The following is a 16,613-nucleotide window of genomic DNA, read 5'->3' as shown; positions in this document are numbered from 1 at the left end:
TTATTTATCCTCTCATATTAGCACCGTGTGCCTTTTCTTCAACAGGTTTAGAGTCATGTTAGTCTAGGAACCATCCTTTCTATGTGCATCAGTGCATTTGTTCCAAAGTCTGCATTTTTTCAAGACTTGAGGTACCTGGTTTTGCCTCCACGGACCTTGTACTAAATATACTGGCTCGCCCACAAACCCAGTAAAATAATATTTGAAGCTTTTCCCTCATGCACAGAATCCCGAAGACATCAGCGTCTACAATCATGACTGTTAACATCCAATAAGCTATGTTGGAATGAAATGTAGCAGAAACACGTGACACAAGGAGAAACATTTGTCAAAACAACTTCTTTATTGTAAGTTAGAATATTTAAACACGCACCTAGTAAGGTGCTTATTGGACAGGCTCTGCTTCAGAGCAGTGGCTTTCAGCATGGCTTTGATGGAGACAAATAGTCCTTATTCCTCAATGGCCACATTTTTCCTCCACTGGATGAAATCCTCTTTATACTTTTCTTATATTTCTAGCATATATGCATCTGAATGTTAGAAATACACAGTTCACTTAATGGTAAGCTATACAACAGACAAAAAGCTTTGCATCATTAAAGTCAAACATTAGTGCATTTATCTTTCTACATTTTATTTACACATCAACACATTATCCACTGTTTGAAGTGCAGCTCGTTATCACATCCTAGGTGGCTTTTGTTCCCACTAAGGTAAGGTTAAGGGCAGGCAAACCTCCCTGATGCTGCCCTCTCTGTAGACCCGGGTAATCAGCCCGTTAAGGTGAAATATATGTCTTTAAGGTGTAGCTGTGGTAGTTTTGGCTGGCAAGACATTGCTGTCAAAGTGTCCCTTGTTGGTGACATTCCCTGCTGGGAAGTAGCGGGCCACCACAAAAGAAGAGCCGTCTGAGGCGGTGGCCTTGCCAACGCCCAGCTTGGTGGTGCTCTTCCAAACCATGGCTGTGAAGTGGCCTTAATGGAGCGAAGAGAATAAAAAGAGGAAGAGGTTGAAGGAAATCGCAGGCGGGTATTGGACGTGTTAATGCATAGACGGTGGACGTGTTGATACAGACAGAGAGACAGAGGGCTGATGAAATATAACTGACTAAGTGCACCATGGGATCCACTTACTTCCTTAAAATATTTACAGAGAACAAATCTCAATCCAAACATTTAACTCCTTCCTACTTACTTAAATTTCCTTCCTCCTTGCTCACACACTTTTTTGATATATTTACTGTACACACACACACACACACACACACACACACACACACACACACACACACACACACACACAAACTTAATACTTTTATTTATGTTCACATAGGACTATTTATACTTAACATAAACAATTAGAAGATGCACAACTCTGGATGGTGTGTTTGGTCATGTTTGGGATAGAAAGATTCCATGCCATTTCCCTTTGGTACTGCTGCTTTCTGCAGAACCCTGAGACTAAACAGACTGTGTTTAGTCTCAAACATGCAGCTTGGAGTGGCTGATTGACAGATACATGGAAGATAGGAGAGAGTAATGAGAGAGAGAGAGAGAGAGAGAGAGAGAGAGAGAGAGAGAGAGAGAGAGAGAGAGAGAGAGAGAGAGAGAGAGAGAATTTTTACACTGCCAAGCCAGTTCGGTCGCGGCTTGGCACACCCTATATTATACAGGCAATGTCTTGCCTGTATAAAACCGAGGGGGTATATTCCGCCTTTGTCACGGAGCCGGCATTCTTGCTTCATTGGAGTAGGCGGGACTACGCATGGGGAGTAGACCTCTTTAGAATAATTAGCATACTCCGAATTGTTATTTATTTTTTTAAACCCACTCGCATGCAAGATGAAAATGGAACCCCAAAACGACTAGAGGGAGACAGAGACAGCGACAGAGAGAGAGAGCCGAGTGAGGGAGAGAGAGCCATGCAAGAGAGACTTACCAGTACCGGAAGAGAAACCAGGGTTGTTGAAGCTGTACTGTTTCACTTCATCATACCAGCGATCCGCCACATCCTTCCCTGCAGCCCACAGCACAGATAGCCAGAATCAGAGTCATGATGTGTAATGTACAGCAGATAACACACTGTCAATGCTATTTTAAGGTAGCTGGGGAATCAGACCAATCTGCCTTCCCATGAAACATTTCCAGTAGACCCGTCCCGGGTGGGGCCAATCACAACGGTTTATTTAATACGGGCTTTAATAGGTAGCTTTAATAGCATGATGCCCTATGGGAGTGCCGTTGAGGCTTTTTCATAAACAACTAAGATGACTGTCACTGATTACACTTTTGTTGCTTTGATTGGTTGTAGCTCTATCCAATTGCGTTGGATAGAACTATAGATCTGGATAGAATTTCTGGTGCAATGTCATGTTTGTTTAAAGAGGCTGTAGGTAAGATGTAAGACCACATTATTGAGTGAAATTAGTGAGGAATGCCATTGCCATCTGTTAACTATTAGTGAAGGGAATTTTCTTAGAAATATTCTGGTAGCTATGTAGATGTTAGTCCCCTCCCAGTAAATGTCTTTCCTATCAGGTAATCACTTCCCTGGTTGGTTTGGCTGCATATCATATATGTGCGAAAAGCCTTCTAAATGCCAGAGAAAATGGGGGAGGGGAGCATTTTGGTGTGTGAAGTGGTATCACATGTCCATATCTCTGCAGTGAGTCATCAGAGAAGGGGAAACGGGTAACAGATGTTCCTCTCACTCCCAGTGAGGAAGGGAGGAAGGCTGAGATGATTATGTTTTTATATCACCTATTTTAACTTAGCTGCCAGTAATTTCATACCTAAGACTAAGAAATATAGTGTTTGTTTGTGTGTGTACAGCAAATGTGTGTGTGTGTGTGTGTGTGTGTGTGTTTATATCGCAAATGTGTGTGTGTGTGTGTGTGTATATTGCAAATGTGTGTGTGTGGGTGTGTATATATCTCAAATGTGTGTGTATATCACAAATGTATGTGTGTGTGTGTGTATATCGCAAGTGTGTGTGTATATCGCAAGTGTGTGTGTGTGTGTGTGTGTGTGTGTGTGTGTGTGTGTGTGTGTGTGTGTGTGTGTGTGTGTGTTTACCAGGCTGATCATAGGAGGCCCAGGCTAGATTTTCTCCACAGCTCCCCCTGCTGGACTCCACGCTGTGCTTCAGTATGCGCGTGCTGGCCAGACTTTCAGCATAGCTGGAGGAAGAGAAGAAGGCATTGTTTGTTTGTGTCCTTGTCCATGTGTTGTGTTTGTTTGTATTATTGATCATGTGTTGGGTTTGTTTGTGTTCTTGACCATGTGTTGTGTTTGTGTTCTTGACCATGTGTTGGTTTGTTTTTCTTCTTGAACGTGTGTTGCCACTAACACCCACACCAACAATGGCACTGTGCTGCTCACTTCACCTTCTTCTGCTTAAGCCCCAACCTTAACATTCTCAAGCCAAACAATGGAACTCATGACCGAATGCTATGACCTCATGACCCCCACTAACAACCACCATGACTGTGACTCCCGCCCCTGCAGACACACAGATAGACACACTGACAGACACAAAAACCTACAGACATACAGACACACACGCAGAAACAAAAACCAACACACACACACACACACACACACACACACACACAGGATTGTCCTCAAGGATCAGCCTTAACCAGCTCCTCAGCACAGATTTGTGCGGTGCTGTTCTCTATACTCTGGTGACCCCACACGGTTTACCATTTATTGTGATTATATATGAGGCAACAGTGTGTTTAATTTGCCTGACAACCTTGCTTTTCCTGTTCTTTACTTTGGAAATAGCAAGAGACATGGGGGGCGAGGGGAATACAATAATTATCAAATAAAACCTTGCAATGCGCTTGTCACCTTGTGCACATCCTGATCAAACATCTCATTTCAGGGATGGTAACGCTGCTCGTCTGTTCATAGCGGCGCTCTGCGGCTCCCACATGCTAATTAAAGCTGCTCAGCATAGCATGTTAATCAGCCCACTTGGCCGCATTACAGTCCATCAGGTACCCCAGCAACACCTCTCTCTTCCCTTTTCCTTGATTACGTATTCTATGGTGTTGGAGATATTGACAACCCCCACACACTCATCACTTTGATAATTAGTGACAACAAACAAATAGTGAGCGTAGGCTGTCATCATATCATCTGGTTATACATCCCCTCCTCTGAGTCATCCCACAGGACTGGAGGCCTTTGGGCTCTGTCTGTCACTCCCACTCTCATCCCTCATCCCTTTGACAGGCGAAGGAGGAGACGACTGGCTGCTAAAGGTGCAGCGTATTTGGTGTGAGTGTGTGTGTGTGTGTGTGTGTTGGTGTGTGTCAGTGCGTGCGCATTAATTTTTGTGTGTTTGTTTGTGTGTCATTGCGTGGGCGTTTGTGTGTGTGTTGGTGTGTGTTTCAGTGCGTGTGCATGTGCGTGTGTGTCAGTGTGTGCGAGCGTGTGTGTGTGTGTTGGTGTATGCATCAGTGCATGTGTGTGGGTGTCAGTGTGCGTGTGTGTGCTTGTTGGTGTGTGTGTCAGTGCATGTGTGTGCGTGCGTGTGTATCAGTGCGTCCGACATGTGTGTGTGTGTGTTGGTGTATGTGTCAGTGCATGTGCGTGGGTGTCAGTGCGCGTGTTTGTGCGTGTTGGTGTGTGCGTCAGTGCATGTGTGTGCGTGCGTGCGTGCGTGCAGAGGTTGTCCCTACCGGGCAGCCTCTCTGCTCAGCTTGCTGCTCAGCTTCAGTGGGGGGGCCTGGTGGCTCCTCCTGTACTCATTATGGCTCCTCAACACCTCCTCCGCAAACTGCTTTGAGACTGAGAGAGATATGGATAGAGAGACACAGAGAGATGGATAGAGAGACACAGAGAGATAGAGAGAGGGAGACATGGATAAAGAGACACAGAGAGAGGGAGATATGGATAGAGAGACACAGAGAGATAGAGGGAGGGAGATATGGATAGAGACACAGAGAGAGGGAGATATGGATAGAGAGACACAGGGAGATAAAGAAAGGGAGACATGAATAGAGAGACAGAGAGAGAGAGAGAGAGAGAGAGAGGGAGGGAGAGAGAGATGGATATAGAGACACAGAGGGAGGGAGTTATGAATAGAGAGACACAGAGAGAGGGAGATATGGATAGAGAGACACAGAGAGATAGAGAGAGGGAGATATGGATAGACACAGAGAGATATAGATATAGAGTTATGGATAGAAAGACAGAGAGAGGGAGACATGGATAGAGAGACAGAGAGAGATAAAGAGAGAGGGAGACATGGATAGAGACACAGAGATAGAGAGAAAGGGAGATATCGATAAAGAGACAAAGAGAGAGGGAGATATGGATAGAGAGACACAGAGAGATAGAGAGAGAGGATATATGGATAGAGAGACACAGAGAGATAGAGAAAGGGAGACATGGATAGAGACACAGATATATTTATATAGAGTTATGGATAGCGAGACAGAGAGAGGGAAATATGGATAGAGAGACAGAGAGAGATATAGTTTGAGAGAGCTGTATTAACATTACAGTAAGAGAACGAGCACGTTAATCAATGACAAATCCAAAACCATAAACTTGAGTGTCGAGTTGCAACCAGCTGGACAGGCCCTCTCTCAACAATGGTTAAAGGAAACATATTATGGTGTTTTCCCAACAAGTAAACATAGTATTTGAGTTCCAGAAAACATGTTTTTGAAGCTGTTTGCACGAAATAGCTTTTAGGAAAAAAAATCTTGCCTACCGCTATTCCCCTCTGTTTCAGTCCCTTCAGAATGCGCTGTTTCTGGTGTCTGTAGCTTTAATGCAAATGAGCTACTGCCCATTGACCAATGAGCTGTCAGAGTGAACCACAGCATGGAGGAGAAGTGATTGTTGCCGTTTGTGGACTCCTGGGCCTCGTTTCCCGATAACGATTGATCCACGCTCGTACAATCATTCTCACGATGGTTATTGCGAACCATCGTAAATTTCTCTGAGCATTTCCCGAAACTCCTCTTAACATGAATGTGCGTGCACTGCACTAACGACGTACGTAGGATTGTAACTGTCCACTGACACGGTGTTGAAATGGGCCCTGTAGGAGGGGGAGACGCAGGAATGTCGCAGGAAAATGGGGTTAAAAAGGGTTAAAATATCTCCCCATCAAGGCCAAGAGCAGAGTAGCCTATGAAAAGAATAGACTGCAATAATATGAATGCTAAATATATTAAAACACAATTGATTAGGCCTAGGCCGACATATGCTATATCTGTCCTAATCCTGAACGCACTGTGCGTACATTTTTTCACAGCATTCCCCCCTGAAATAATTCCATATAACAAAAATCAAAAATAGCTTGTGTGACAACTACATTTATCTTAATGTGCTGATTTCTGAAACATGCTTTGCGCAGCAAAGAGAGCCGGCTTTATCTGATTCTGCATAAGGTTTCATTGATTTGCGCGCACTCTCTAGTCTAGAATCTTTGGTGTAACCATTAAAAATGCAACATTCCATAAATTCATTATCATTCAAACGCAGAGGCTGGGCGTTGACACACGGCTATTGCTGACCCGATTAGGAGAGCTTGGTCTAGATTCTGCCCATCTTGTTGGGCAGGATGATGTATAGGCCTTTTTACACTGCCAAGCCGGATTGGTTGCAGCTTGGCACGTCCGGCGATTTCACTGTCTTATCTCAAGTTTCTTGTGTAAAACCGAGGGGGTCAAATCCCCTGTTCGTCACCGCGCAGGCTTTCTTGGTTCACTGGAGAAGGCGGGGCTGCGCACGGAGTGTAGACCTCTTTAGAATCATTTGCATAGGCTACTCCCGAATGTTTTAATTTTTTTATGAATGAAGACACCCGCATGCAAGAATGAGTTCCCGTCTGAGTGGGCTATAAAAGCGATTTACTATTTAAGTGCAAAACGCCAACGTATTCTTTATTTTGCTGACCACCTGTTTTTTATCCCGACCAAAGCCTTGTAAGGAAAGTTCCTCTGCGTCTCTCTTGTAGATAGCACCATCTTTCAAGGTCTTTGTTTAAAGGGGACATATTATACCACCAGGTGTGAGTGTGAATAGCCTTACAAGCCGTTTAAAAAATCTGCCCCATATGACATCACTAGTGGGCGTGTCCAACTAGATCTGTGCTGGATAGATCAGACTACCAGCCTACCCAGTGGACTGAAGTAAACGTTGCTCATCTATCCAGCCCAGATCTAGGTGGATACGCCCACTAGTGATGTCATACGGAGCAGATTTTTAAACGGCTTGTAAGGCTATTCACACTCGGTTAGTGCACCACAGAGTATTCGATTTGGAACACTGACATCTGAAAATCAGCGCACTTAGTGAGTGCGGATAGTGTACTACGTTTAAGTGTACTCATGAAAGTATGGATATTGGAACACAGCACGTGTCTCCTCCGGCAGCTACGGCGGAGAAAGGGATTGTACTCCCGGAGCTGAGCTGCCTGGCTGCCGCCAAGCTCCGCCCACCGGAGCTGCCGTACTGCCACCGAGCTCCCCCCGCCAGCGGCATATCCCTGCTTCTGAAATGCGCGAACATCTCTGCCCAGTGCTCGTCCGCTGGTCCACAAAATCTTAGCAATGCTCTGATTGGAGAGGGGTGGGGAAGTGGGAGGTAATATTCAAATGTTTCCCCTTCCTACGTAGGAGGGGCGCCGAAACTGACTCGCTCATTTGGTAACTGTAGGCGGGGTACATTCAGAAATACATATCTCACTCAAAAATCATGTACAGACTTTTTTCAAAGTTTGTATGCGTGTGGGAGCACCAGAGACCCAAAACAACACCCCAAATCCCAGGAAAAGTGTTATTTTCATAATATGTCCCCTTTAATCATCTGCCTGGTGTCCCGCTTTATGCTGGACTACACAGCAGCTTTATCCCTTTATCACATGTCGAGACAATGTCCCACATTTTGATCTCTAGGTTTCAAAAGTCTAACCACCTCAAGACCGACGCCTTTCTAAAACAAGGCTTTTATCTGTGCTGTGAAGAAGCCAGAACATGCTGTTATCTTCGGGCTGTGTTTGAATAAAACTGTGCACATGTGGGTCAAGTCCCATTCTTTGTGACCTGCGATGCTACACCAAACACGAAAAGAGCGCAAGTCACCACAGAGTCTCAGCGATGCAGATTTAGGCGGAAACTACCCCAAAGAAAAGAAAATGCAGCTCAAAAAAGACAAACAACTTATACCTGGGTGGAGGCGGTGCAAGGTGATTATTAGCGGGGTCTTTCAGTGTCACATGGGGGGGTAGGACATGAAGCGACCTTATGTTTTTTTTTTAATTAGAAAGGCAGATAACAATTTCAGCAATACTAACATCTCAGTATCGCTAATGTGTCCAAAACAATCATACACTTTACCACACATTTGGTTTGTTGAGATCTGGTCACCCTGGATAAGCATCCGCAACACACACACACACAAACAAACACACACACACACACACACACACACACACACACACACACACACACACACACACACACACACACACACACGCACACACAAACACGCACACACACACACACTGTGTTGATATTGATACAACTTGATGACAAAGCATGTCATGTACAACCAGTTCCCCCAGTGCCTATCACTCACTGGGCTGTTGGTCATCTGTAGCCATGAGCACTGGGCATAATGGGACCATTCACTGAGACACACAGTCAAGCCATTGGCAACACAGTTGAGCTGGTGTTTGTGTTTTAAACTGTATACAAATGTGACGTTGAGGACTAGGAATCACTGAAACCAAAGTGTATTCACGGATTACTTGGCCAAACTATTAAACATAAAAATATTTAAAAAGTCCACCATAACTTTTACTTTCGTTGTCTGAGAATCTAGAGAGACAGAAATAGCAAATAAACAAACTGTTTGGTGACAGGGCAAAGTTCTGTCTAAAGGCAAAGTTTATGAAGTTGATTAAAAGTTGCAATTGACACTTACCTGACTTTCCCATAGTGCTGACACAGAAAGGCTCCTGGTGGTACAGTAATGAGTTTAGTATTGGATCAAGCAATCCCCCTCCGCCTGGTTATTTACTCGTCTCTTTCGTTTCCTTTGCTTTGCTCTCTATCTTTAAGTCGAGGTTTCTGCCAGCTGGCACCTTTTCCTCAGAAGCTGCCAGTGGCTATCGTCTTGTGTAAGCTGTTTTCTCTGTTGCCTTCCTATCCCCTCAAGCACAAACTTTACTACAGCTCTGCTAACTTCCTGTAGAGCTCTAATTCTACTCCAGGCATAACATTTGTCAATGAGATGCCACCCTTTCTCAAGGCTCTCCCTCTCTACCCCTCACATTGCCTGCAGCCAACCCCAGCATTACAAAACAATCTTCTTGCTTCTCTGTCACAGTCACACACACTAACAGAATCACAAACCGTCTTCAACCCCTACATTCCTACTAATGAAACCTGCACTGCAGTCAGTCGGCCTGATGACATCATGACTATGTGACACGTGCCCTTATATGGTCCTAATAATCTTGGTAACCATGGAAAACAGTCACTTCCCAATAATCTAGTAACCATGGAAAACAGTTACTTCCCAATTAGTAAACCACTTTTAACCACTGAAGCTGGGAAATATGAAACAAATAAGACTTGCCTTTCCATACAATCCACCAGTCAACCAGTCAAGACATCTGAAAAGTTCTTCTTCCTGTTGACTTTTCTAGAAAAGCAAATCAGACACCAAGTGTGCAGGCATGAAAAGTTACTCAATGTTGAACCTATACACTTTGTATGTATTATGAGACGATTGACAACTGATGAGATTACTTCTGCTCTACCTTGTTACTTTTGACTTAAATCGCCTGGTGACCTGCACACCTGAGCTGCTTTTACAGATGAGGTCAAGCTGCCCTAGGTTCCCAGTTCTGAGTCAACACCAGTTGTCTCTTAAAGAAGGAGGAACTATTGGTTGCGTGGTCATTATAATGACTACAGTAGAATATAAGACACGAGACAAATATGTCTGTCAGAGCATAGAAGGACGTTAAAAAGGAAGTAGTCATCCAGCCCTCTGTAATACCTCCATGTACCATCAGGTGGCAGTGCAGCCTCATACGATCATGTTCAATGGGGGAAGCGGTTATAAATCCAACTAAATCAACGCTGTGACATCCTGCCTTATTAACATGAGTGGACAAGATGGGATCCACGTGAAAAGTGGAGCCACTTGATTTCTCATTAGCTGGATAGTGTTATTATAACAGATGAATTGCAGCCCACTCTTGTCATCATCTGCATCATGATGAAGCATGACAACTGGAAGAAGACATTTTCTCAACCGCCCTAGGACATGGGCTCTGTAGCTGTACATCTTAATTCATAATAATGGACAGACATGAGCTGATTGACAGTTCTAGAAAACCAGCCAACTGGTGGGAAAATTTAGGGGGAGATCGAGAGATTATATGCACATAGGATCATGCATGAATGTGTGTGTGTATGTGTGTGTGAATATTCATACTTGGGGATTTGTGTGTGTATGCATGCATGTGGATGAACATGTATGTTTGAATTTGTGCGTGTGTTTGCTTTTGTGTGTTTGTGTTTTTGTGTGTGTGTTTTTGTGTGTGTGAGAGAGTGTTGTCAAGATGTACATGTTTCAGAGGGACAGCACGCAGCCATTGATACATTCAGTTACGGCATCATTTATCTCTGTACATAGGATGTGTCTGCTGCACCTTTAGGCTCCGCTCCTTCTCTCCTCTCCCATGTAATCGGGGACAGCAGCCCCTCTCTAATTTTTTTCCGCTCGCTCTATCACCCACCGCCGTCCTCCCCTGCCCCGCCCTGCCCTGCCCAAACCCCAACCAACACCCCCCTTCACGCCCCTACACTCGCCACTGCTTCCATCTCCTGTGACACATTACTCCACCCCACCCAATCTACACATGTTACATGTACAGAATATAAATATAAAGAAATTCCTCCTCAGCGTGATTGTTCCCAGAGAAAAACGGATTCCCCTGGCTCCCCACATTCTCACTGCTGCCCTGTGGATTTATGGCAAGTGAAATGTGAAATAACTCCAGTCGAGAATGTAAGTGCACTTTGTTGCATATAATTCCTCTTTAGTGCTCCCAGGAGAAGAAGTGAGGACTTTTTAATAACTCCCTTCTCTTCACCTCCATCCTCATTAAGACCTACAGCGGAAAAGCCTGCTGACGGAGGTGTTGAGAGAGGACTGATATAGATGATTCTATCTCTATTTATAAACATATCAGAATATATATTAATATTCACATACATATCTGGACCTGACGACTTATTTCATTCATGAAGTAGTTTAGAGAGAGATCTCCAGGCCTCAATTTGATTGTACCTGCCATTCGAAAGGAAGTAGTTATTCCATGGGTTACGAGGAGTTAATCACCTGTCAATCAAGCCTCATCAAGCAAGCCCACACCGTTGAGGTGGAAGTACCTCCTTTCTTTTTTTTTACAGGGCATCCAATTATGCAGATAAAGGCAAGGAGTAGCCCAGCTGAAGGGGAGGGTGGAGGGGAGGAAGAGGAGGAGGAGATGAGGAAAAAAGAAGAATAAGGGGGAGAAGAGGAAGAATAAGAAGGAGGAGGAGGAAGTGAATAATAAACCAATAGCTAAGATGGTTTAAGACAATGAGAAAATACATTAAGGATAGAGAAGGACAGTATGCAAAGCTGTCTGGCTCCTGTCTGACACTAAGCAGCTGAAATGTAATGTCTTAAAAGGCCATCACAGTCAATAGAGGTCTTAATGTGCTCCAAGCAATTACGATGTCCAGAGGAGAGCAGAGTGCATATAGGATATTAACCCAAGTCACCTGCTCTATCTGCTGCCTTAATTAAATCATCCTCCCATGCCCATTTTTATGCAGGCACAGATACACACACACACACACACACACACACACACACACACACACACACACACACACACACACACACACACACACACACACACACACACACACATAAACACACACACACACACACACACACACGCACACACATACACGTACACAGGCCACTGTCACGTCAATTAGTATTAATTAGGTTTGCATGCAGAGAAGTCATGGTTTGAGTGCATTATGTATGCACACGCAGAGACACACTCGCTCTCACACACACACACACGCACACACACACACACACACACACACACACACACACACACACACACACGCACACACACACGCACTCTCGTAAAATGGATGCAGTGCAGCCACGAGCCCGGTAAAACAGTGGCCGAGCCGAAGTGGGATGTGTCTGTCAGTTGGACATATATTATATATATATGTGTGTTGGAGAGAGAAGGAGATTGAAAAACAGCAGGAGGTGGTAAGAAGGTGACAGACTGATGGTGGCATGAGATCTAAAGTGGAGTAACAGTGGCGCCTCGATCTGACCTCACTGCTGTATCGAGTGGATTGATGTCCTGCGTTCTGATGGGTGCTCAGAACACAGCCTCAGCCCCTCCCAACAACCCGCCCGCCCTCTTCGTTTCAAATCAATGGAGGCCATCAATGCTCTCTCCATCAAACACACTGTTCTCAATCTGTCTTCTGGTTTGATCAGTAAAACTGAGACAAATGTTGAGATGTAACAGTTAATTAATTAATGGTCTGAAACCCCAATGAGTCTTCTTCAACATATCTAATTATACTAACCGTGCCTGTGTGTGTGTGCCTGTGGGTATGTGCATGCTTGTGGGTGTGTGTATGTGTTTGGGTGTGTGTTTGTGTGTGTGCTTGTGTCTCATGGTGTGAGCTTTCGTGTACGGTCATTTTTCAGAAAGGGGTAGAAGATGGACTGTCTGGGAAAAAGATGTTAGCCCATCAGTAGCCTGTCAAGCCTTTCCAAAAGACACACACGCAACCCTCCCCCCACACACACAAAAACACACACACACACACGCTGTCAAAATCACATGCCACATCTTTACAGATGTGGCATGGGATTTTTGAGTTAGTGTTGCCTGCATTTAGGTAAAACTCCTAAGCATGCACCCTTGCATACTACAGAATGCAAAAACATTTATCCATCTGCTTGTTTAAACTCAAACCTTCATGACAGCTGTACACAAAATTGAAATAAATATGAATAACCAGGTTATGAAAAAATTAAAATAAAATATAAAAAATCTGAATTTCATTGTGCTAACGTTATTTCTTTGTCATGGTTTGCAAGCGTCTTGTTTCTGCAATACAGAATCAGCTTGATCAGAGTTGATCTTTTTTTGCCATTTCTACTTGCTGGCCCCTGTTAACAGCTCCTGGCCTTTGACCTCTGCTGACTGATTTATACTGTTGACTTTGCCTGAAGCACACAGTAGAAACATAAACTTAACCGTGTTCTATTTGACTGCATGGTACAATATTTTTTTGAGAATACCACTCAAATGTAATCCAGTAGACGAAGAATCTGAAAGGAGAGAATGCTGTTAATGGGAGAGATTCCAGAGACTTCCTTAGAGAGAAAGAAAGAAATCGATTGCAAACCTGCTTTTGCCGACAACCAAGGGCGTAGGAACCGGGGGGGACGGAGGGGACATGTCCCCTCCAATATTGGAGACAGGCGCATTTGTCCCACCTAAAAATTATACCGGGGGGAGAAAAATATTTTCTTTTATTTTGAAAGCGCAACACAGCGTCTTGTCACCGCTTCTTATTCTAAAAAACTGAATGATTGAGCGTGCAATTAAATAATTGATTTGATATTTATCAGTTCATTACTGCCATTCAAAATGTGTTTTCCTTTACATTTACAAATGTATCTTTTTAGTAGAATAAAATATATTTGCGAATTTTTTCAGTGTAGTTAATTTATGACATATTTCTGTTCAAACCATCAACGGATCTGTCAGGTTTCCGATATGTGTCCCCCCCAATGTTAAACTCATTCCTACACCCCTGCCGACAACGATATGTCAATATGCAACATGTTTGTGTTCAATGTGAGGTTATTGGAGTGTGTGTCAACAGCTCCCCGCTGGACGCCTGGGCTCCAAAATCGTCACTTTCTCTTCTGTCTCTGTACCTGCCTGCTTTATTTTCCTCCGTTACGGATCATAGAAAACCTGGGAGACTGAACTTTCCAAATCTAATATAGAGAAAATGCATGACCACATGGCCCTGGGTGGTAAAGCGAAAGACAAGAGACAAAGACCATTTGTGTCGTTGTAAACCTGCATTTTCTCTCCAACCGATGTGTGTGTGTGTGTGTGTGTGTGTGTGTGTGTGTGTGTGTGTGTGTGTGTGTGTGTGTGTGTGTGTGTGTGCGTGCGGATTCCCCTCCCTAGAAAAAAAAGAAAAGATAGCAGCCACTTCTCTCGGAGAAGAAATGAGTTTGGAGAATTGGATGGTGCGCTGTTTGTTTCCCCAAATGAAAGTGTCGCCCTCCTCTTTGGAAGCGGATATAGCTGTTGTGGGGCTGTGTAGAGGTGTGTGGTGAGAAGCCATCAGACACACGTAGCGCACCGGCTAGGGTATGGGTGGGGGTGGGGGCGACGAGAGCGAGACAGGATACAAATTATTTGTGGGCCTGAAATAGATATAAAATAGAATAGAATAAAGAAAAAGGTGTAAGGGTGTTGGAGGGGGCATTCAGATCAAGCATGGGATTGCGAGAAAGGCCGACGTCACTGGAAGGCCTCATGAAGCGCCGTCTAGTGTGGTTCATAGTGGTTCCCCTGATGGGCCACGCTTGGTCTGACCAGGCCGTGTTGTCTCACTGTGTCTTAACAACACAGGGAGAGAGGGGGGAATGCTGATGGCCTGCATGGTGATTAACACACCCAGTCTCACAAATACCCTCACACACCCCAACAACCACAGCCACACTTTTCTGTGTGTGTGTGTGTGTGTGTGTGTGTGTGTGTGTGTGTGTGGGTGTGGTTGTGGGGGTGTGTGAGTGAAGACGGGAGAGATAGGAGACAGTCAGAGGAGAGATAGATGGGCCAGGTAAATAGGGGTGTCAAGGCAGCGTGATGGAATGAGGAGGAGGAGAATTCATCCTGTGTTTCCCTTCGCCTCTTTTCCTCTGCTGACAGCATCCTGAAATAGGACGCACAGCCTTATGTGTGTGTGTGTCTGTGCCTGTGTATTTGTTTCTGTGTTTGTAGGTGTGATGTCTGTGTGTGTGTGTTTCTTGTGTATTTCTACTACTTTTGCATCCCTCTCATTGTATGTGTGTGTGTGTGTATGTGTTTTCATAAAAGCATGTATGTATGTGTGTGTACGTGTAAGGTCATTTGCATGCATATTTTCATATGAGTGTGTGTGTGTGTGTGTGTGTGTGTGTTTGTGTGTGTGTGTGTGTGTGTGCGTGTGTGTGTGTGTGTGTGTGTGTGTGTGTGTGTGTGTGTGTGATAATGTGCTGCTAAATTCTACATTGTATTTGCATCGCACTATAATTTGTGTGTGTGCTTGTTTGTGGTGTAGTGTACCCCTCAAACCCTGAATCCTGGGTGTTGAGGCGTAGGCGTCCAATTGGGAGCTCCGATTTGGGGAGAGAGATAACAGCGGGGCAGAGAGGAGGCCGCCCTGCGGGGATCATGAAACTCCTATCGCCTTTTATGTTCACAACTGGAATTCCATCACGTCACTGCCAGTACAACCTTATGCAACCCTTCTGGGGCTGCTCTGATTCCTCTGTGAGTTGCCACACACCTTGGGGGGGTCCCTGCTTAAGTGTGGTGGAAACAATGTGATTAATGAACGGCTTTTTGTTGCCAAACCAAGTATGAGCATTAGTTGTTCCCCTGGTTGTTGTTCCCGTTGATGGAGAATACATCCGAGGAGCCTCTCGATAACAATGTGTTCTGTAGGCAGAAGTAACGGCCTGTACTTATAACCCAAACACCCTCATTCAGACCAATTTAGTGGAACAAAACACACATCATTACAGTGACAGATATGCTTTCCTTTAAACGTGAACAATGGAAACACCAGGACGTCGTCATGATGGATTTGGTTATTTTCTTTGATGGTCCCCAGAATGACAAAAGGCTCGAGTATGCACTATTTGTATTTTTTGCGTTGCAACATAGATAGCTGAATGCAGGGGCTCTGTTTCCAATGTGCTGTATTTGTGTGGATGTAATTCTAATAATTAAGCTCCGCAAACATTAATACCAAGCCACAAATTAATTTGTCTTGATGAAATGACACATCGATAAGGATATCTGCTTCTCTCTTTCTCTTTAACCCCTCATCCCTTTTTACTTGAAGTCCCCTTTTTAAACTTTTTTCTTAAGCAATTTTTTTCAACTTGCCATCCTTCTCTTTCCCTCTTATTTCCTATCTCCTCTCTTTCTTCTCTCTAGCCATCCCAGGGAGTAGAGACCAGTCGTCAGCTCACTGAAGCTTGTGTTTAGTAATTAGAATTAGTGTATTAGATTTAAAAAGGAGGATTTGAGGCTGATTATGAGGAAGGAAAACTGTAATCCAACACACACCCCCATGGGGTTTTCTATAATTCCACTGCAATCCATTATTTTCCAAACACACTGTGGAACAGACCACATGCCTTCCACTGATGAGACTGTTCATAGCAATTAGTTTAAGTGTTGAGAATGTCTGCATGCACACACTTTGTGTTTGTGTGTGGTTTTGTGTGTGT

At 44.3% G+C, this 16,613-nt stretch overlaps 1 protein-coding gene across 1 annotated transcript; it reads right to left on the bottom strand.

Annotated features, from left to right (window-relative positions):
- Positions 1–396: 396 nt before the first annotated feature.
- Positions 397–9,389, bottom strand: glipr2l (GLI pathogenesis-related 2, like). Its single transcript, XM_079754725.1, has 5 exons — positions 8,955–9,389; positions 4,691–4,799; positions 3,075–3,178; positions 1,939–2,016; positions 397–974 (listed from the first exon to the last, which is right to left on the bottom strand). Exons 1-5 carry the CDS (start codon positions 8,965–8,967, stop codon positions 799–801), a joined length of 480 nt encoding a protein of 159 aa, XP_079610851.1. The 5' UTR covers positions 8,968–9,389; the 3' UTR covers positions 397–798.
- Positions 9,390–16,613: the final 7,224 nt, after the last annotated feature.

Source organism: Pollachius pollachius, assembly GCF_949987615.1.
Source record: "Pollachius pollachius genome assembly, chromosome: 1".
In the NCBI taxonomy this organism is placed as follows: Eukaryota; Metazoa; Chordata; class Actinopteri; order Gadiformes; family Gadidae; genus Pollachius; species Pollachius pollachius.
The sequence above is the reverse complement of the archived record's forward strand: the minus strand, read 5'-3'. Positions and strand labels throughout refer to the sequence as shown.